Source organism: Camelus dromedarius, chromosome 16 (genome assembly GCF_036321535.1).
Source record: "Camelus dromedarius isolate mCamDro1 chromosome 16, mCamDro1.pat, whole genome shotgun sequence".
Lineage (NCBI taxonomy): Eukaryota > Metazoa > Chordata > Mammalia > Artiodactyla > Camelidae > Camelus > Camelus dromedarius.
Window position 1 is genome coordinate 27,778,441 of NC_087451.1, and position 21,280 is coordinate 27,799,720.

A 21,280-nucleotide genomic window follows, 5' to 3' on the forward strand; every position below is an offset into this window, starting at 1 on the left:
AGTATTGCTTTAGATGAGAAGTTTGACAGGCCGTGTGTGTTACTGGGACAGAAGGAAAAATGGGGAGAGTGAAGCCCCCTCCCCAGGGGAACTGTTACTCCTTAGAAAGAGACCACTGAGCTGAGTGAGTTGAAGGCTGTTTGCCGGAGGGCCTGACTCCACGCTGCTGAAAGCTGTTCCGGGGTCTGGACGCTGCCCGACACCCTGTCGGGGCAGCCAGCAACTCCCCCGTCACAGGGTGGAACTGTGCTGGGACGCCGCCTCCGTGGACTCCGCCTTGGAGTGGTCAGTCACCCCCTTTCCCTACTTGTAGCGGTGAAACACCAGGCAACTCCTGAACCGAACACTGCCTGTTGTTTCGTGCATCGCCAATTCCATGATTCCCACTGGCCCTTCCTGCTGGGCCCAGAGACAAACTCTGCCCTAGAACCTGGCCTGGCCTGAGTCGGGCTTGCCCAGCAGAGCCGCAGCATAGTTCTGGCCCTTCCAAGTGGGCTCCCTCGAAGTCACAGAAGACGGGCCTCTTGAAACACTTGCTGTTGGAGACTAGCTGCCAAAACAACCGGGGGGCGTGTGGGAGAGCCTCGGCTGACAACCGTCTTGCTGGCCAGTCTTCAGGAGGCTGCGGCGCGGACCTAGCAGACTACAGCCGCATGGGAACCCCGTGCTCAGCCCATGGGGAGGAGAAGCATAAATCCGAGCTCCAGGCCAGTGTGTCTGGAGAGGTCTGTTAAACCACAAGGGGCGGCGGGGATAACAGTACCCTGGCTGTTGTTTACCCTGAGAGGATTCCTTTCTTCCAAAATAAACGCATGTTGAACTATTCACAGTGGACATGACATCTGAGGTTTGTTTCAACGTTGCTGTGTGTTGGGAGATGAAGGCATTGATGAAACAAGAGCGACCACGAGCTGCTACCTGTTGAAGCCAGGAGCTAGGGCCCCTGGGTTCATAATCCCGGTGCCGGGTGGTGGGCCCCGCCCACTGTACTGGGGAGGATCTGTGACCAGCAGAAGGGATGGCACTTGTGACACTAGGCTGTGAGAGCCACCGCGGCTGCATCCCGAGCACTTGTTGATTCCCTTGCTCGTTTTCTGCTTTTGAGGCCTCACTTCAGGGGAAGCAAGCTGCCCTACTGGGAGCAGCCCTATGGAGAGGCCAGGAGCCGCAGGTGGCAGGGAATCAAGGCCTCCAGCCAACAGCCCTCGAGGAAGAGAGTCTCCCGCCCACAGCGCGAGCACAAGCTTGGAATTCCAGGAGATCTTCAGAGACCCAGGCCCTGGCTCACAGCTTGACCACAACCTCAGGAGAGGCCCGGAACCAGAACCACCCTGCAGAGCTGCTCCCTGACTCCCACACAAATGTTGATCGTTTTAAGCTAAATTCCTGGTAAGTTTTCACACAGCAGTAGACTACTAATATAATGGAGTTTGGAAATTTTTAAAAGCCCACGGGTTATCAGAAAGCAGACTTTTCCTCCGCCAGTGACTCAGCAGTGCAGCAGGTCGCGTGGCCCTGGTGGTCTGGTTTTCAGGGACAGGGTGCCTCAGAAGCACACACCCAGCACCAGACAAGAACGCTCTGCCTTGGGCCGACTGAACATCCTTCACACAGCGCTGACAGTGTGACTCTTGGTCACAGGAAAATCGCATATATTCCTCAGAAACCAAGACATCTCCCAAAGATACCAAGCTTCAGGACTTCACATTAATTTCTATTGCCTAAAACCTGCAGGCGTGTGTGCTGCTGACGACTGCGGCCTCGACCCGGACTCGCTGAAGGCAGGCCACACAGACGGGTCCTGCCTTCCTGGGGCTGAAGAGCCACCGACGGGGGCAGGGGCCCGTTTCCGAGTTCTCACAAGGGCTGCGGGTGAAGGTCAGGAGGCGCACCACGCCCAGCATCTGGTGTGCAGCACTTGGGGGCCAGGACCCCACAAGGAGAAAGAGGGGTGGTGGGCGGGTGTCGGCAGCGCGGGCTTCGGCCGGGCCGGCCACGGGGGCCACGAGTCACGAGCCCCTCATGGCGCTACGGAGCCCTCCCGGGTGAGCGTGTGCGAAACGTCCGATATCCGCCAACAGTCGGAGCACGCGGGTGGAGAACCTGCGTGGACGGCGGCATCTCAGCCAGGAGCTCCCAGTGCCGAGACTCCCTGAAGCGGCTGGCGCTCCGGGCAGGGCGGCCGAACGCTGACCGTGTGGAAGGGGAAGGCCCGCGGCGCACGGACTCCGCTCCCGGAAGGGCGCCCTGGGCCGTCACCCGCGGACGACGGAACGTTCGGCGGTCACTTCCGGGAGGCCAGGAGGCAGGGCCCGCTCGTCCCCGCGGAGCGACGGCGGCCTGCTTCCGGGGACGCGCCCGCGCCCGACAGACGCGCGTTCCAGCACCTCGCGGAAATGCCACGCCGCGCCCGCGTTCCGCGCGGGCCGCAGCGAAACCATGACACTGCCCGCCCCCTGAGTTCGCGGGCTGACCCGTTGGGTCGCCTGGGACTGAAAAATGCCGGCGGCAAAAGGCGCAGAAGCCGCAGCCGGACGAGTGTCCGCACGCGTCCCGTCCGCCGCGCCGCCCACGCGGGATGCGCCCACGAGGCCAGCCCCGCAAGATGGCGGCAGCGCGCTCCCGGCAGCCCCTCCGCGCGCATGCGCTCTCCGCGGCCCGCCCGGCGCGAGCGGAAGTCGCTTGACCCCGGAAGTGGCGGGCCGGGAGCGCGCGGGCGGGGCGGCTACGTTCGTCATTCCGTGCGGGAGGGAGCACGAGAGCGGAGCGGTCGAGACTCCGGTGAGCGCTGGCGGCGGGGCCGGCGGGGCCGGCGGGGCCGGCGGGCGGGGCCGGCGGGTGGCCGCGGGGGAGGGGGCGGTGGCCGCGCCTTTGTTCTCCCTGCTCGCCCCGCCCTTCGCCCCAGCCGGTGGGATCTGCGCGGAGCGGGGGCGGGGGCGCGGGCGGCAGTGACAGCGGGCGGTGGCCCCGGCTCAGGGCGGGCCCACGTGCGGGGCCGTGGTGCGGGAGGCGTGGGCGCGGGCCCAGGAGGCGGGGGCGCGGGGCCGGGGGTGCGGCGCTGGGGGCCGGGGGCGGGGGGCGGTGCAAGTATCTTTGTGGTTGCCGCTTGTGCCCAGCAGCCCCCTCCCTGCCGTTTCGCGGTGGCCGGGGCCAGGCCGCACGCTCCGTCTCCTGGGCCTTGTGGTCCTTGCGCCCCACCCTGCGCGCCGCGCCCAGATTGCGGGCCGTGCGGAAGTGCGGGCCGCGGCGATCGCACTTGGAGGATCCTGTCGCCTTCGGCCGCGCTTGGGTGGCATTGGGGCGTGAACCTTCTAGAGGAATTCGAGAGGAAGCTGCGGGAGGCTTGGGAAAGCGGGCCGGCCCCACCCCGCTGCCGCGGCCGGGCGGCTCCGGGTTCCCAGTGGCCTTTTGTAAGATCCGGACCTTCCGCATGTCCCGGTTGCCAGACTGGACCTGTGGGGCAAAAGCATTGAGTATCTTTCTAGGCAACCAGTGGCCCTTACCCTCCTCCCGCACTGCTGGGTAGGGACTTAGCAGGTTTTAGGTACTTTTCAGGGATTTTTGGGGGGTGGCGGTGCGAGGGTCATCCTTAGTGAAGGAAGCCCAGTGGCTGCTCCATGCACTGCTCCTCCTTTTGACAGCACTGCTCCAGGTTCTTCTGGGCCAGGGCCCATAAGGAGGGTCTTGAGGCTACCACATGGTTGCAGCAATTCTCAAATTCTAGGCGGCAGATCATCACAATTGGAGATAAGCTTGGCAGACACTTAGGGTTCTTCTGCTATGTCAGGACTTAGCTGTGGGATTCAGGCTGGTCCTGTTATCTGACCACCAGGAGAGCCCTGTGTTTGCAGGCTGAGACAGAACCAATCTGTGTTCTGCACAGAGGGTTTGCATTGCAGCTAGGACAGGTCGTAAGGAGCATGGCTGGTCAGGGAAGCCTAGCAGGAGGAGTCCTTTGGAGTGAGGGCCTGGGCAGCTCAGAACAAGCAGCAGGGCTTGGTCCTGACCCTGCCTGGTGGGGCTGGGGTGCTGCAGCTTCCTGGGCAACAGAGGAGCTGTCACTGCTTTTCCCAAGGAGCAGGTTGCAGGTCCCATTTAGCCCTGGGTGTTGGACCTGGAGTGGACTCCCCTGAGGTGAACAGGGCAAGAAGGCAAGCGTGACCTCTTGAGTCGCAGGAGCCTGTGTGGGGATCCCTTGCGAAGTTCTGGCTGTCCTTGCCTTCCTGTTGCAGAAGATGCACCTCCCCTGGGGCCCACGTGGGGGCTTGGCCACCTGCACAGATCCAGCACTGCCCGCCTTGGCGGCAGCAGGACCTGCAGAGGGCGGGAAGGGGAGACGCTGTGGGTCTCTCCTGGCTGTCACAGCCCTTGCCACCCAACCCGCAGGTGTCCCAGACGCAGCTAGAGGTGAGTATGGCCGAGCAGGAGCCCACAGCCGAGCAGCTGGCGCAGATTGCAGCTGAGAATGAGGAGGATGAGCATTCGGTCAACTACAAGCCCCCGGCCCAGAAGAGCATCCAGGAGATCCAGGAACTGGACAAGGACGACGAGAGTCTGCGCAAGTACAAGGAGGCCCTGCTGGGCCGCGTGGCCGTGTCCGCCGGTGAGTGGGCCCAGCCGGGGTGCACTGCACGGGTACCTGTCGCTTTTCCAGGTGTCCGCCACTGTTCCCCCGGGTGGTGGAGCCCTAACCTGCTGTCACTCCGCAGACCCCAACGTCCCCAACGTCGTGGTGACCCGCCTGACTCTGGTGTGTAGCAGTGCCCCGGGCCCCCTGGAGCTGGACCTGACAGGTGAGGGGCACTTCTGAGGTCGCTGACTGCTACTGCGCGCCCTGCTGCGTCTCCTAAAAATAGCTTTTAGGAGTTCTGGCGCCCTCTTGTGTGGAGCACAGGAAGTTCAGTCGTGTGGTCTTGCAAGGCACTGGCTTTGGAGTGACCTGGGTCTGGGGCTGGGGTGGCTTTCCCTGGCCCATCCTCTTAGCGTGGTGTTCTTCTCAAACGCAGGTGATCTGGAGAGTTTCAAGAAGCAATCCTTTGTGCTGAAGGAGGGTGTGGAGTACCGGATAAAAATCTCTTTCCGGGTAAGGAGAGGTGCGGGGGGTCTGGGCTGCCTTGGGAGGGGCGGGGCGCCGGGGCTGGAGAGCCTGGCTGAGCTCCGCTCGGGGTGTCTCCTTGCAGGTGAACCGGGAGATCGTGTCCGGCATGAAGTACATCCAGCACACGTACCGGAAAGGCGTCAAAAGTGAGTGAGGGCGGGCCCAGCCCCGGGAGGGGAGTGGCCGCCCAGGGACTTGGGGATCGGGAGTGGGGAAGGCCCAACCCTGCTTCCTGACTGTCTCCTTCCTGGTACCGCAGTTGACAAGACTGACTACATGGTGGGGAGCTACGGGCCCCGGGCGGAGGAGTACGAGTTCCTGACGCCCATGGAGGAGGCGCCCAAAGGCATGCTGGCTCGCGGCAGCTACAACATCAAGTCCCGCTTCACAGACGACGACAGGACAGACCACCTGTCCTGGGAGTGGAACCTCACCATCAAGAAGGAGTGGAAGGACTGATCCCCAGCCAGGAGGCGGGCGGACGGACGGACAGACGGACGTGTCCCACCCCACCCCCACCCCTCCCGACCCCAGACCAAAGTGCTGACAGGGCCCGGCCCACACCGCCACCATTCCCCGGGGCAGCCTCCTGCCGGCCCGTCCCTTCTCCTTCCTCCCAGCCCACAGGCCCCAGCCTCCTCAGTGGTCTCGTGTCGTTGCTGCTTCCGCCTGTGCTGTGGGGGGGGGCTCCAACCCAGGCCTCCACCTCCCCTTCTGTGTTCCTTAAGGTTCTCCCACTGTCCTGACCTGCCCCGAGGCCCTGGCTTTTTCGAGGTCTCAGGGTGTTCAGGTCCCTTGGGCCTTTGTGGTTGCCCTGACTCCCGATCTGTCTCCCCACCTTGGGGGTAGGGTGTACCATGGAGGGCTTTGTGCAGGGGTTGTCCTCAGCTTTCACTTCTCCCGGTCAGTCCACCCATCACTGTCAGTAACCGTCTAACCATGATGCCTTAACATGTGGAACGTGTGCCGTGGGGGCGTCACTAACCTCTAACCCTGTGTCTGCATGAGCATGTGGTCTCCCCCAGTCCCCACCCCGTCTGCAGTCCCTGAGGCCCAGGAAGGTGTGGGATGTGCCCCTGCTGCTCCCCACCTGCCAGGGCCTGGCCAACCCCCTTTCCTCGGCCAGGGCTTCGGGGACGGCTCCAGGGGCTTGGGAAAGCCAAATTGCCAAAACTCAAGTGGCCTCCAGTCCCACCTGGGAGGCTGGGTGACCTCACGCCTCTGCCTTCTCTGTCCCAGTGGGCAGTGCCTAGAGCCCCCAGACCCACCAGAGAGCCCTCGGCGGATACAGCCAGCGGCCGAGCCTTACTCGTCCCACCTGGGCCTCCCGGCCTGGAGTCGTGTGCCTGGCCTGTCAGTATTTATTGCCTCCGTATGTGCCGTTCTCTGGGCCCGCCGGCCTGCCGCCTCTGTCCCCAGGCTCGGTGCCACCGTCCCCAGCAGGCCCTCCCCGGACCCAGACAGGACAACTGTGGGACCAAGCTTGTACAGCTGGAGCTGTCCCCTGCCCCTCCCCTCCTGTCCCTTCCCCGGTCAGGCCCGGGCCTGGAACACACAGGAGCCTGTCCCTGCTTCTCCTTTTCTGACCGGGAAATAAAAGTCCCCGTAAGGAGCCAGGGTGTGTGCCTCTCATCTCCTGGAGGGAGAAGGGGGAGCTGGGCCCTCTGTCTCTGCTGCCCTGGGGCACAGGGCACAGCAGGATGACCAGGGCGGGTGCAGCAGTCTCTGCCCCTGTGACTGAAGGAGAATGGCTTTAAAGTCCTTCCTCGGTCACACCGGGCGGACCAGGCCGGTGCCGCCCTTTCGGCTGAGCACAGGTTCTGCAGGGGACGTGCAGGGCACAGTCAGGCCCCCAGCCTCCTGGGGCGTCCAGTGCCCGGGGCGGGCTCCTGCGTCCTTGGGCACTGAGTCTCTGGGAGGAAGTACCCCCCAACCCAAGAGAAGGGAATCCTTGCTGGAGGCTTGGGAGCCCCACAAGAGGCAGGACTCAGGCACAAATAGAATGACTGGGTCCCAAAGGATCCCACAGCAAGGACTCCAAGCCGGCAGGAGTGTGGAGGGGAAGTTGGTGCCATGGGCCGCAGGGCCAGCGGAGAGGGTGACGTGGGAGGCCAGCCAAGCCCCAGCACTCAGTACTGCTGGGCAGGGGCAAGGGTCCAAGGCTGGAATTGACAAGGTCAGGGGCTGGGAGGAGACCAGGACCCTCGCTGCACAGAGGAGCAGTAGAGTGCTGGGGTAGGGGGGCCTGAAGGGCTGCCAGGTTCCGTGCATGCCCCAGAGGCGGTCCTGCTGACCAATGGGTCTCTAGGACCTCAGGGTGGCAGGAACAGTGCTGCCCCCTCTTTGAGCACCACCCCCAAGAGCCCCCAGTAAGATGCCACCTCCCCAGCCCCTAAACAGGAAAGGGCCCATGGGAAACTCCAGCTCCAGACAGTCTGTTCAGGAAACCCCCTTTAATAGCTTCATGCTGGTTGCGGAATTTCCTCCCTCTGGTCTGAGCCGGTGAGCAGTGTCATGGCTAGGCAGCAAGGGCAGGGCCTGCCGTGGCCACACCTCCCGGGGCCTGTCGGCAGGGTGAGCCCTCCCAGGAGCCTGCCACCAGCTGGGGCGGACCAGGAAGCAACCCCCAGCCCCCACGTCGGGGACGACACACCATGCCGGGAGGATGGCTCCCACAGGGCTCCCGTGGCATTCCTTATCAGGGCCCCAGTGGGGTCCTGGAGACGGCCCTGTGATGGGTGACAGGACAAAATGCCACTTCCTGCAGCAGCCGGCCTAGGCATAAACCCAAGAGCCACAGTCCCTGGTCCCGAAATCCACAGGGCAGAGACCCCAACAGGCCTCTCCCAGAACTGGCCTGCCCCCAACAGGGGAGCGGGCAGGGAGACCGCACAGCTCTGGGCTGTGAGGCCCAAGGCCTGTCCCACTAAGCTCAGCCCTAACGTTTGGAGGGATCCCCAAGCCAGGCACAGCTACTCCCTCTCCCAGTCCAGTCCCTGAAACGTCCAGTGAACATCTTCAAACCCAGGGTCAGCCTGTGTTGACAGCATTTTGGTTTATTGGGCCGGGGCCTTCTGAGGATCTGTCGGGCCAAAAGATCTACTATTTTTGTGCTTGGGTTTTCCAAGCCTTTGTGAGATGTGTGAACTCGGGCCCTGAGTGCCAGCTTGTCCAGGCACGCTGCCAACAGCCAGGACTTTGCCCTGGCTCTTCCCCTGGTGAAGGATGACACAAGGTGGCACCTGCCGGACCTGCGTGACGTGTCTCTCAGGTCCCAAGTCTGAGCTGATTCTCCTGGTCCCTTCTGAACCCCTCTGTACAGCTCAGTGCTTGGGGCCTGGCCTCCCTGCCAGGTGAGCCCCTGCCTGAGCCCCTCCCTCTCCACTCCCTCCCTCCATCCGAGGGTCCCAGTCATCCCCCAGCTTCTGCCTCCCCAACCACCCCCAGATGGCTTCTTCCACTGAGGAGGGTGGCAGTGACACCAGGTCAGGGCCTTTAATGTGATTAACCAGTAGTTACTGTAGTTTACGAGAATCTCCGTGTGCAGCACCACTCGGCTCTGCAGTCAGGGCCCACTTCAGTCCCTCCGGGCCACGCTCCCCACGGTGCCTGCTCCCAGTTCTCACCAGCGCCCCAGCTCACCCACGTGCAGGCAGTATGGCCCATGGCACAGCTCTCCGTCTCCGCTGCTGCTCTGCAGTGGGCACGCACAGCCAGGGGTGTCCGCCAGCCCCCTCATTAACTCCCTCCAGACCTCAAGCTCGATCCACAGTTTGAAAGGGAGTTGTTTTATTCTGAGAACTCTATTTTTGTGAGTAGTATTTATCAAAATGTTTGATCACTCAGTTGTTCAACCAGTACTTAATGGGCACCTTCTCTGAGCATGAGAGGCCCCTGGAGGACGTCCTGAGGCCACCGTGCTGGGTCCAGAGAGACGCTGCAGCTACAGGGGCGGGAGGGCCCTGACCTGCAAGGGCATATACCACTGGCCTCTCCCTAGAGCTGCCCTCCAAAGGCACGTGAGCAGCCTGAGGAAAAAGGAGACTCTCAGGGGTCCTCTCAGGGCTGAGGCCTGTAGAGATGTTCAGTGAACCAGCCTGTGTTCTGGGGGCACCATGCACTCCTGCACCTCACCCAGCTACTGACCAACCCCACAGAGACTGGGAACCCCACTTTGCTGTTCCTGCAGGGGTCTGTGTGCAAAGCGACTCAGGACAGGTGTAAGTGCCTTGAGAAAAAGGCACATCAGTGAAGCCGAGGTGTCAAAGCACGGTGCCCAGCCCAGGGCAGAGCCTGCTTAGGCCCTGGTTCTCACAGAACTGCAACTTGTCTCTGCCCACCTGGGCTGCAGAACAGCGGCCCTGTTGTAACCTGCATCAAGGCGTGTTCCAATTTTGGCTTCAGCCGTGGAGGGCTAGGCTCGACCATAGCCAGCAACTCAGATCGCTGCTGCTCTGCTTCTGGCATTTGCCTCCCCGGCCCAGGATTCTCATCTTTGTAATTATTCTACCCTGTGCTCTGGGTCTAAGCTGCTTCCAAACCATCAAGCTAGTCAACGTGATGGGGTCAGAGCTTTCCACTCTGTCCCCGAAGTCCCCAAATTCAGGCGTCTGAACTCTGACTTCCTGAGTACCTCTGAAATCCAGATAATTCGAGTGTCCCTTGTCTCAGCCCCCACATGGTGGTCTGTAAAGCAGGGTCATGGCAATCACAGAAACATCAGAGGGCAGCAGACATGGAAGCAATCCCCACTCGTCCCAGAGAGCAGAGGGTGCCTGCTGTGGTGACAAAGCACTGTTGTCCAGCGGACCAGCACCTAGGCCAGGACCCCACTGAGCTGGTTGGAGGCCGCAGCCACAGACACGTCCACACCCTCACTGAAAAGGTCCAGCTCCTGTAAAGTCACCCTTCTGAGGCAGACAGGCATCCCAGCGGAGCAAGCACTTCTGCCTGGCCCTTGCTCTACTGGAGGCAGAGAACCTGTTCTCGACCTACAGGAGTTCACGTTCTAGGTGAGGGAGTACCACCTGGAAGATGAGAAAACATGCCCTGAGGAGCAACGGACAAATTTATCGTTTCTGAAATCAGGATGTTATCACTGGCAACGTGTACATCTAATGTGGGAGTGTTTCCCTTTTTCCTGCGAAGGTATTCAGCCGATGATGAGTGTTAAAATCAGTGGTGGTGGCGTTCCGCAACCGAGGAACTGAACACCACCGGAGAAGAAAGGCGTGTGGACAAGGTCGGAGCGGGGCGGGTCAGGCTTTGAGCCCGGGGGGAAGAGGAGATGCTTTGTCGGGAGCCACGCCGCCCGGCATAAACAACATTCAGACGTTAAAAAAAAATAAACTGAAAAAAGTAAAACGTTCAGACTTTCACAAAACCCGACGTATCCAAAGTACTCCGAGACGTCAATATAAAAAAAGTCATCAAGGCAGCATCCTACACCCCCCTCCCGTGCTGTCCCGACGCCCGGCGTGTGTAAACTCACTGCCCGTGTACTCGGGCGCCTGGGCGCGTCCCCGAGGCCGGAAGGAGGGAAGGCGCCCGGGGGCACGGTGCCGGCCCTGGGGCCTGTCCTCAGGCGGGAAGCCCAACCCCGGCGGCCCTCCTCCCAAGCTTTCTCGGCCCTATCGCGTCCCGCCTCGGCCCTCCCCGCCGCCCCCGGGAATGCCGAGGTCGCCGGCCGAGGACACCGGCCAACGCCCTCGCGGGAGCTCAGCCGCCCCAGCAGGCGCCGCACGGGCCTCACGCGCACCGGAAACCCGTCAGTCCCACTTCCGTCCCGCCGAGCCGGGGGGCGGTGCCAGTAGGGGATACGCGGTCCAGTCAGAATGCAACACGAGGGGTTTCCGAGGCGCAGGCGCAGCTCCGCCCCCGAGGGTGAGCGCTCCGCCCCACTGCCACGTTCGACGAAGGATCGCGCTGGGTGCGCGCATGTCGCGGCCAATCAGGAGCCGCAGAGTCCGGGCCCCCGAAGGTAGTAGCCATTCCAGACCTGCGGAAGGTGTAGGAGAAAGTCGCCAGTCACAAGTCTAGGGAGAGAAAGTTCTCCGCCAGGAGCCAGTGAGAGACCGGGGAAGAGTGCGCGCGCGAGCTCCTCGGCCAATCCCGGGCGAGAGTGAGGGAGGTGCCCGTTGCGATTCCGAATCCGGGGCCGGGCTCAGTGTGGGCGCCCAATGCGGGCACGGCGGAGGCGGGTCCCAGAGCCCGCTGGCCAATCAGGGACGGGCGAGGGCAGGCACGCGCGCGGCGGCCGGGTTTATAAGGGTGGGGCGGGCGGCGCGCGCTCTCGAAGCCTGCTGTCCCAGCGGCGCCAACCGAAGCGCCGCTCCCGTGCCGACATGCTGCGCCGCGCTCTGCTCTGCCTGGTCTTGGCCGCGCTGCCCCGCGCGGGCGCCGGCGCCCCCGACGAGGAGGACCACGTCCTGGTGCTCAACAAGAGCAACTTCGACGAGGCGCTGGCGGCCCACAAGTACCTGCTGGTGGAGTTCTGTGAGTGCCTCCCGCTCGCCCGTGCGCCCGGGCCGGGCCTCGCCGCTGCCGCGGGGTGGGGACGGAGCAGGGACAGAGGGGGCCGGGGGACAGGGGCTGGAGGGGCAGGGGTGGGGTGGCCGGGCGCAGGGGCCTGGGCGCCCCTCCCCACTCTTCCTCCCCTGGCCCCGCCAGGCTTGAGGTCTTCGGGGCTGTCAGCCTTCTGGCCACCCCTGGACGCACTGACTCCTAGCCCCTAGGGAGACTCATCCTCGAGTAGAGAGCGCCCACAGACCTGCTGTCAGCGTTCCTGCGCTGCCCGCGTCTTGCGGGGCATCCCTCCTGCTTAGCTGGAACCTGAGGGTGACCGAGGGCCGACAGCCAGGACGTGTCTTTGTGCTTGACGTCCATATGGCAGAATCCCTCTGTTAGCCTAAGAAAAACAGGGTCGACTGTGTGAGCTGCCAGAGATAAAGGTCTAATTGCTCACCAGGACCGGTCCCCCAAAAGCACTGCTCCTGCCCACACCACCTTCAACCTGTGACAGCTACCTTCTGTTTGATAGTTTTGTCCACCAGAATCCAAAACCTTTGTTTGTATTTATAAGCATTTAAGCCCCGATTGTCTGGGGTGGAAATCTTAGGCCCAGCACAGCTGCTAACCTCAGAGTTAGAGTCCCCTTCCCAGAGTCTAAAATACTCATTTTAGACATGAGTCTCAAGGCCAGTGTGGCAGATGTGTGACAGGGACTCCTGGCAGTTCTCACCACGTATCCAGCTGCCACAGCTTTAGCTTCTTAATTTCTCTGGTTCCTGAAGGGCGGTTCCAGGGGTACGAGTGCCCTAATCGCCTGCAGGTAATAGGAAGTTACTTACTAATCATTAGAGACTTTGCCTTCTTGTGCTGATGGCAACATTGCAGGAAGGGGCCTTGGGGGTTGACCTCTCTGGCCTCTCTGTCCGACATTGCCCAAGAGCACCAAGCTATCAGTTCAGTCTGTGCGTTCAGAGGGGTTATCGCGGTGCAAAGATAAAGTTTTTATGGAGGGAAGTATCGAAGGAGGAGGTAAGGGGAGCCGTGGGCTGGTCACTGCTGCTGCCTAGTGTCTTGCCTTCTCCTGCAGATGCCCCGTGGTGTGGCCACTGCAAGGCTCTGGCTCCAGAGTATGCCAAAGCAGCTGGGAAACTGAAGGCAGAAGGTTCTGAGATCAGACTGGCGAAGGTCGATGCCACGGAAGAGTCTGAGTTGGCCCAGCAGTATGGCGTCCGAGGCTACCCGACCATCAAGTTCTTCAAGAATGGAGACACGGCTTCCCCTAAAGAATACACAGGTGTGAGCGCTGCACTGCCTCTAATTGCCCGTGTGGGCGGGTGGGGGGTTCGCCTGCAGGCCTTCTTAGTTCACAGAGGTGGGGGGGCTCATTTCCAGAGGTGTGGAGGAGAGCCTGTCCTTGGACTGGGCCCTGGGTCTAGTCCAGTCTGCAAAGGCACTGGGAGGAAAGTGCTCCCTTCCTGTGCCCCTCGAGTGCAGAGGGACATGGGGGTGGGTGCAGAGAGCTGGCCGGGGCTCAACTGAAGATAGACGGGGAGGACGGGGAGGCTGAGCCTCTGCTGACTCTCAGGCGTTCTGGCCGAGCGGAGAGCAGTGGGTGCCAGGCCGGGTCAGGTTCAAGTCCAGCTCTGTCTGCAGCACAAGCCCTTGGCCTCTGCTCTGCTTGGGGCCTCTAAGGCAGCTTTCCTGGAGGTTGGGCCCCCTGGGTAGCTTGGTCGGTACCAGTGACAAAAGGAGAATCTTTGTCTAGAAAACCGGTTCCGTGGCTTCTCAGTCCCAGTTCCCCGAGCAGCCCGTCCTGCTAATTCTGCCGTCAGCTGCTCTGGTCTCCTCCCGAGGCTAATGCTGCTTCCGCTTTTACTTGTGTCCACTCGGGCGTGGAAGGGCCTTGTGCACAGTTCCCGCCATCCTGTCAGTGACACTGAGGTCCTGTAGGTGAGGTAGCACTTCCTGACTCCACCTGTAACTAAGGCAGCTTTTGCTTAATTTCTTTTTAAGTGTGAGATTGGACAGCTCTTTCCAGGTTGGACCAGGTGGTCCAACCCCGTGAGGGGAGAAGGGTAAGGAGCCTCAATCTCAGGAGGAGCAGGCTTCTCCCTTTACGTCGCACCTGCTTGGGTGGTGTACACGGGCCTTATCTCCTCCTCCTGGTCAGGAGGCGCGAGGGGCGAGGACCCCTGAGCAACCGGGCACACAAGGCAGGCGGAGCCCGGCCTACCCCATCCCTAATGAAGATGAAGCCTAGTGTGGGCCCCCAGGGGGGAGTGAGTGTGCTTAATGAATTCAGGTGTCAAGGGAGACTCACAAGGTGCAGAGAGATGAGAGAAGAGAAATGATCTGTAATCTACCCAGAGGCGGGCCCTGCCTTCTCCTTTAAACATGAGCGCCGTCTCCCGCATACACATGAGAGCCCTTTCAGCCCTGGACTTTGGACAGCCATGTGGACAGGATGCCTGTTCCGTGGCAGGAGGATTTTTGCTCTGGTTTTGGCCGGGAGCTCGGGTGAGGACGGGCGGGGAGGGTGGGCGCACCCCCGGTTTCAGGTGGGCCTGCGTGTGTTGGTGCAGCTGGCAGAGAGGCCGATGACATCGTGAGCTGGCTGAAGAAGCGCACAGGCCCCGCTGCCACCACCCTGCCCGACGGGGCTGCTGCCGAGGCCTTGGTGGCGTCCAGTGAGGTGGCCGTCATTGGCTTCTTCAAGGTAGAGGCTCTGGGGCTCCATCCCGGTCTTCCTCCCTCACGCGGGGGCCCAGGCCCCGCCGTCTGCCCTGTGCTGACCGGGTGGGTCCTTGGTGTTGCGCAGTGGCCACCTCTGCTTCCCCTTCTCTCCAGGACTTAGAGTCGGACTCCGCTAAGCAGTTCCTGCTGGCAGCAGAGGCCGTCGACGACATCCCCTTTGGGGTCACGTCCAGCGGTGACGTGTTCTCCAAGTACCAGCTGGACAAGGACAGAGTGGTCCTCTTTAAGAAGGTGAGTGGTCCTCGGGGTGGCCGAGGTGCCGCGTTGCAGGGGTGCAGTGGCCTTCGGGGACCTTGCCCGGGCGGCGCTGGCTGCTGGACCGCCAGCCGGCCTGTTACCAGGGCCCGTTTTGCAGTGTCAGGTTGTAGGAGCCTCTCAGTGGCCTTCAGCCCCTCAGCCGTGGGCCCCTTGTTCAGCTCTTGCAGTGACTGGTGCTGTTTTACGGAAATGGAGCTGCTTTGGAGTGTTAGCTTTTTCGGGGAAAAAAGCCGTGGTGAGACACATGGAACCAAGTCTGTCACTTCAACAGCTCCTGAGGTTGGGACTCAGCGGCACTAGTCGTTGGCCGTGCCGTGCAGCTGTCACTGCAGTCTTGCTCCACAGGATCGGCTCCTGGGGCGTGTCCCGCCTTGTTGGCAGAGCCTCGCCGCACGGGCTACCCCAGCCCACACCTCTTCTTCCTTGTTGTGAAGGGGCCACACGGCTTTTAGCCACCCTACACTCTTTCTGGGACACAGTGGGGGCTGGAGTGTGCACCGCAGTACCAACGGGGCGCCTGGGGTCTCTCAGTAACTCAGCCACCAGATGGGGCCTGAGGCCGGCCAAGCACCCATGCTCTTGGGACACAGCTGTCCCTGGATTGGGTGGTGGCATTAATGCGGTTCAGTTAGCAGGTGTGGGTGGAGGTGAGGGTGCTGGGGGAGGAGGAGGTGCAGCTGGGCCTGGACTCCTGTCCTGTTTTGTCTCCTTGGGATGAAAGTAGCTGTAAAGTTATAGCAAAGTCATAACTTGTGTGGCCAGAAAGGACTGCGCTGAGCCTCCAGCAGCTGATGGGGAAGGCTGGGATGAGGGGTTGGGAGGTCCCCCAGCTGCTCTGGGTTCTGGGGGGCTTGCTTCCTGCTATTTCTGCAGCCTCTTCCTTGGGAGGACTCGAAGCGTCACGCACGTTCTCCCTACTCAGTAGAAGTCTTCGCGTCGCCCGTGAGGGTGCAGGATTGCTAAGTTAGCCACTCGTCCCCGGAGGTGCACAGGAAGCGCCAACTAACACCTGCAGAGGAGAGGCCCGTGGCGTGGGCTGGAGGGAGCTGAGTGGAAGGTCCTGGTGCCCTGCAGTTTGGGGCGAGGGCGTAGGAGACTGAGGCCCGCCGAGCTGGCAAACCCCCTTTGATCAGCTTAGTCCGCTCTGGTCTTTCCCGGGATCGATGCCTGTGGTGACCACGTGTCCTTGAAGGTCAGAACGATTGTTCCCTGTTCTGTGAAAACTGGTCATGGAGCGCATCTGTTCGGGTGACTGCCGCGTCTTTCTCGGCCTCGCTGCTTTGTGTCTACGGGCCTGGGGCCTGTGAGTAGGCTGTGCCCTCTTCCACTCGGCGGCTCTGGTGGCAGTGCTGGAACAGGGAGTTTGCCTCAGGTGGCTGCGAGCAGGAGCCCAGCCGAGCCGGTGGGCACTGTGCTGGGCGGTCAGTAGGAGCTGCAGCTGCACCGACGGCACTGTGGGCGAGAGGAAGACGGAGCCCTGCCACTGCTATCCCCACATTCCGGCCTTCACTGCTGGCCCAGGTCCTCCAACAAGCTGGGTCTTCAGGGGACGAGCGTGGCCGCCTGACCGAGTGGGACGCGGCTCCAGCCAGCTGCCCTGCGTCTTGCGGCCGGGTGGCGAGGCCAGGACACCAGCTGAACCGGGGCTGTGAGTCCCGGCTTGGGTCGTGGGTCGCTGGCGTTGCACCACCGATGTGAGAGCTGACCGTCCCGTGTCTTTGTTCTGTGTCTAGTTTATTTTTTCATCTCTGAAGCTGGGGGGTTAGAGAGTGCGTGCGGGGACTTTTGGGGATGTTACTGAGCCTGGCAGGGTGGCCTCTGCCCAGGGCCCGGGCCTCCGTGCTGTCCCGTGATAAAGGAAGGCCGGCCGTTCGCTCTTTACCAAGGTCGGCAGTGAGTGGGGCGTGACGTGGCAGCAGTACCAGGAGGGTTGCGTCCCACGCGGCGCCGCGGTTCTGGGGAGGGGCGGTGGCCTGTGTGTCTCTGACTGCGGCCCAGCGTGGTGCCTGCTGGGCTTTGGCTCCCTGGGGCCCCCAGTGCCCGGCCGTCTGTCTCGTCCTGCTCAGCAGCACGTGTCGTGGTTGAGCCATGTGCCAGGCTCCATGTGATGCGTGGTGGGGTGGGACGTGGCCACCTGCTTTTCTGGAAGTTACTTTGGGGAAATGCAGTGGGAAGTGACCAGGAAGAGAAGAGGAGGACTCTGAAACTCTCCCAGGTTCCTGGGGACCCCAGAGAGCCTCTGTCCTTGTAGACCATACCAGTCCGTTTGTTGTGTTAGAATTTAGAACTGAGAAATTATTTATAAACTTGCTCATTCTAAAATAACAAGGAAAAAATACTAAATTTTTATGAAAATTAATTTTTCCCAGACAACAACGTTTCAGTGGTAGAGTGAAGTTTGGGTTTCTGGCGGTCTCTAGCGTCTGCCTCAACAGAGACAGCTGAGTTCCCCTGCTTGCCTTCAGTCTGACGCAATGTCACACACCGTCCTGCACTCTCGGGGGGGGCGGGGAGCGTGACAGGGCACCTGCCTTCTGAGCAGGGTTGTGAAAACCGCTCTGACCTTGGAGCTGCCCTGGAAGGGCCTTGGGCCCATGGGGGCAAGGCCCACACCTAGGGAGCCCCGGTTTTAGGGACTGGAGACGAGGGTGTACCCTGGCACCCAGGCCGTGGGGCTCTTGTGGCTTGTTGGGAACCAGCTGGGGTGGGGTCCCCGTCTGGGGCAGGGGGCAGGGGCTGCTCGTGCTCCTGGGGAGCCTCGGGGCTCTCCTGGCGGCTTTCCCGTTACCTGGTGCCCGGACGATGAGTCCTTGCAGCCATCACCAGGCTTTGCTTTGGACAGAGGCGCGTTGGTCCCACCCCACGCTGCTCTGAAATCCCAGGCAGGAAGATGGGGCCTGGTAGTGCCCCAGGGGACTCTCGGACAGCCTCAGCACCCAGGCCTCTCTGTCCGCAGTTCGACGAAGGCCAGAATGACTTTGAGGGGGAGGTCACCAAGGAGAAGCTGTTGGACTTCATCAAGCACAACCAGCTGCCGCTGGTCATCGAGTTCACCGAGCAGGTGTGGCTCTGCTGCTGGTCCTGTGCCCGATGGCGGCGGGGGGGGGGGTGCGAGAGGGGCATGACCTTCAGCCCTGGGGCCCCATGTGCAGAACCCCCGCTGTGGTCCAGGCAGGGGGTCATGAGAGAAAGCCTATGTCAGTAGCTTAGTTGGTGGCTCAGACCAAGTGACCTGTGTGACAACAGACAGCCCCGAAGATCTTTGGAGGCGAGATCAAGACTCACATCCTGCTGTTCCTGCCGAAGAGTGTGTCTGACCACGAGGCCACACTGAGCAACTTCCGAAAAGCCGCCGAGGGCTTCAAGGGCAAGGTGCGGGCGGCTCGGCCCCGGGCTTCCTCTGCCTCGGGGTAGCCTGTCCTTGGGGTCCCGGCTGCTGGGAGGGGCCGGAGGACGGTCGGCTCGGGTGGGGGCAGTGGGCGCAGAGGGAACCCTCAGCTTCGGGGCCGCTCAACCTGCCTTTTCTCCCAAAGATCCTGTTCATCTTCATCGACAGTGACCACTCTGACAACCAGCGCATCCTAGAGTTCTTTGGCCTGAAGAAGGAGGAGAGCCCAGCCGTGCGCCTCATCACGCTGGAGGAGGAGATGACCAAGTACAAGCCCGAGTCGGACGAGCTGACCGCGGAAAAGATCACTGAGTTCTGCCAGCGCTTCCTGGAGGGCAAGGTCAAGGTGCGGCCCCGGGGCCCTGACAGCGCCCTTGCTTCCGCCAGCCCTGGGGGTGCACGGGGCAGCGGGTGTTGGCAGGGCAGCCTGGGTGGAGGCTGCACATCCCTGACCCTGCTGCTCTGCCTGCCCCCCAGCCCCACCTGATGAGCCAAGAGCTGCCTGATGACTGGGACAAGCAGCCAGTCAAAGTGCTGGTCGGGAAGAACTTCGAGGAGGTCGCCTTTGACGAGAAAAAGAACGTCTTCGTGGAGTTCTGTAAGTGAGGCCTCCGCTGCAGGGCTCGGCCGGGCGGGCAGGCGCCCGCCCAGCGAGACTCAGACCGCTTTCCCTCAGACGCCCCGTGGTGCGGGCACTGCAAGCAGCTGGCCCCCATCTGGGATAAGCTGGGGGAGACGTACAAGGACCATGAGAGCATCGTCATCGCCAAGATGGACTCCACGGCCAACGAGGTGGAGGCGGTGAAAGTGCACAGCTTCCCCACGCTCAAGTTCTTCCCTGCTGGCGCCGACCGGACGGTGCGCCGCCGTGGCCGTCGGGGGTTGGAGGGGGCGGGCAGGGCTGGGGCCGTTTCCCACTTCTCATCGCTCTGCCCCAACAGGTCATCGACTACAATGGGGAACGGACATTGGACGGTTTTAAGAAGTTCCTGGAGAGCGGTGGCCAGGATGGGGCCGGGGATGACGACGTAAGTGTGGCCGCCGGGCAGCTGCACCAGGGCTTCGGGAGCGTCTGAGTGCCGGGCTTCCCAGGCTCATCCCACATGTTCGCCGTGTCGTGTGTGGTCAGCTGCGGGGATGTCAGAAGTGCACCCAGGCCAAGAGGGTGTGGCGGGGTGGGGGCAGAGGGGATGGTCCTTCCAGGTTGCAGGGCCCACTCAGAAGTGCCAGGGATCGTGACAGGGCAGAGCTGCCTGGGGGGCTTCTCTGGCTGCCAGGTTTGGTGGGGAGCCCTCAGGCCGGTTGTGCTGCTGTGGCCACTGGACAGTCACTGGCCCCTTGACTCCAGGGCTGGAGGGGTGGATATTATACACCAGCAGCTCTCCTGCTCAGGCCGGCCGGTGCTCGCTCACTGGATGGTGATTAGGGTTGGGACCCTGGGCTCCCTGCAGCAGGGCTCTGCTTCCATGCTGTCCTATGGGCAGAACCCGCACCCGGGCAGCTGGTCCCTGGTGTGTGCGGCCGGGCGGGGGCCTCGGCAGGGCCGGCTCAGCCTGGACTTTCGCTTCCTGCCCTCTTCTCGCCTCCCAGGATCTAGAAGACCTAGAGGAAGCAGAAGAGCCTGACCTGGAGGAAGACGACGACAAAGCTGTGAAAGATGAACTGTAAGGCAGAGAAGCAGAGCTGGGCACCCGAACAGGTCACCTCCCGGGGCTGCGCACCCAGTAGCACAGCCTCCAGGCGCCGCAGACCCACCCGGGAGAGGGCGCATCGGTCGGAAATGCAGGGAACTTTTCTGAAGCCACACTTCACCCCAACACATGTGTAACTCTAAACCCGTCTTCCTTCGCTTTTCAATTTTTGGAAAGGGATTTATCTCCAGGCCAGCCCGGCCCGTCTTGGTGGGCCGTTTTTTTTTGTTTTTTTTGTTTTTGTTTTTTTTTTTTTAAACTGTGATGTACTTTTTTGTACACAGTTTTGTCCCGAGTGTTCGCTGAAATGTTTTGAAATCTCATGCTGGCAATGTCTTATTGCTGTTAGGGTTATACTGTCACTTAAAAAATATTGTATCTGTGGGATTTTTAGACATTTTTGGACATCAGGCTGTTTTTTCCACCTTGGCCGGGCCTCCCTGGAGACTCCTGTCCCCTGTGTGGGGGTCCCCTGTGGGGACTGGGGAGAGCGAGGCTCCTGATTCTTGTGGTTAAGCGGAGACTTCAGGTCTGTCACGGGGGCCCCCCAGGACAGGCCTGGCGGCCCCCTCTTTCCCCGAGCCCAAGTTCTCACCGCTCTGTGACGTCTGGGGTGGCCCAAGGGCTGCCCAGGCAGGACAGGGCCCTCCGTCTCCAGGCTGGGAGATGGCGAGGATGCTTGAGCAGAGTCACACGTTGACCATTCCTCAGGCACTTCTGCCACGATGGAATTGGACACATTGGCTAAATAAAGTTGAAATTTTCTGCCTGTTGTTGCCTCTGCCTTAGGATCTCCCAGTGTGGGGAGTTGGGCTGGAGTTCCGACTTTCTAGAGAGGAGGGTAGGCTTGATGGGGGCCGCTTTCGTTGAGACCTCCTTCCTAGAACATGGAAGGGTGCGTGAGTCACCGCCTGGGTTGAAGTGCACCTGTGTGTCACCAAGCAGAGGAGCTCAGGGCTGCCCCTGGCCAGGTGCCTTTGGGCCAGCTTGCCTGTGATGGGTACCACCAGCACTGCCCGCCTCGGGTGTCCAGCGGTCATGGCTTCGATCTGCCTCGTGCCACATCAGGACACGGGATGGCCAGGGTGGGCAGCTCTGTCGTGCAAGAGTGGTCCCTTCCCACTGCTGCCTGGAACCACCGCAGGGTCAGGAGAGACCAGGGGCGCTTGGGCTTCGGGAACACTGTGCTCATTGCTAGACCACCGTGTTGAAAACAGTCGTGTTAAAGTAGCAGCTCTGGTTGTTTAAACATGACTTGACTTCTGAGACCTGCGCTCACTCACAGTCTGCAGGGGGAGGAGCACAGTTAGGCTCAGCTGTCAGTCTGGCTGCAGCGTTGGGCTGATGGCACCTGAGCTGGGATTGGTGACGCCTTTTGGCCCCCAGGGAGCTGAGCATGAGGGGCCCATGGGGGGCTGGCCGGGCTCAGGTGGGCATCCGCCTCTAGTCGTGACAGCAGCGCCCAGGGCTTCCCCTCCGTCTGCACACGTCTGCAGCGGCCGGTGGGCTGGGAGGGGTGTTGATGGCATCCTCGAAGGAGGGGAGAGAGGTGGAGACACAGTCCACCAGGAGGTCGAGGAC

At 61.8% G+C, this 21,280-nt stretch overlaps 2 protein-coding genes across 2 annotated transcripts; both read left to right on the forward strand.

Annotated features, from left to right (window-relative positions):
* Window positions 1-2,650: 2,650 nt before the first annotated feature.
* On the forward strand, window positions 2,651-6,710 carry ARHGDIA (Rho GDP dissociation inhibitor alpha). Its single transcript, XM_031469358.2, has 6 exons — window positions 2,651-2,781; window positions 4,387-4,603; window positions 4,710-4,793; window positions 5,007-5,083; window positions 5,181-5,244; window positions 5,358-6,710. Exons 2-6 carry the CDS (start codon window positions 4,414-4,416, stop codon window positions 5,555-5,557), a joined length of 615 nt encoding a protein of 204 aa, XP_031325218.1. The 5' UTR covers window positions 2,651-2,781; window positions 4,387-4,413; the 3' UTR covers window positions 5,558-6,710.
* A 4,682-nt stretch (window positions 6,711-11,392) lies between these two features.
* P4HB (prolyl 4-hydroxylase subunit beta) lies at window positions 11,393-20,468 on the forward strand. The gene is made up of 11 exons (XM_031469355.2): window positions 11,393-11,593; window positions 12,696-12,902; window positions 14,191-14,324; window positions 14,456-14,593; window positions 17,577-17,681; window positions 17,867-17,992; window positions 18,154-18,354; window positions 18,486-18,606; window positions 18,685-18,866; window positions 18,950-19,036; window positions 19,599-20,468. The coding sequence occupies exons 1-11, from the start codon at window positions 11,443-11,445 to the stop codon at window positions 19,674-19,676; spliced, it is 1,530 nt and encodes a 509-aa protein (XP_031325215.2). The 5' UTR covers window positions 11,393-11,442; the 3' UTR covers window positions 19,677-20,468.
* Window positions 20,469-21,280: the final 812 nt, after the last annotated feature.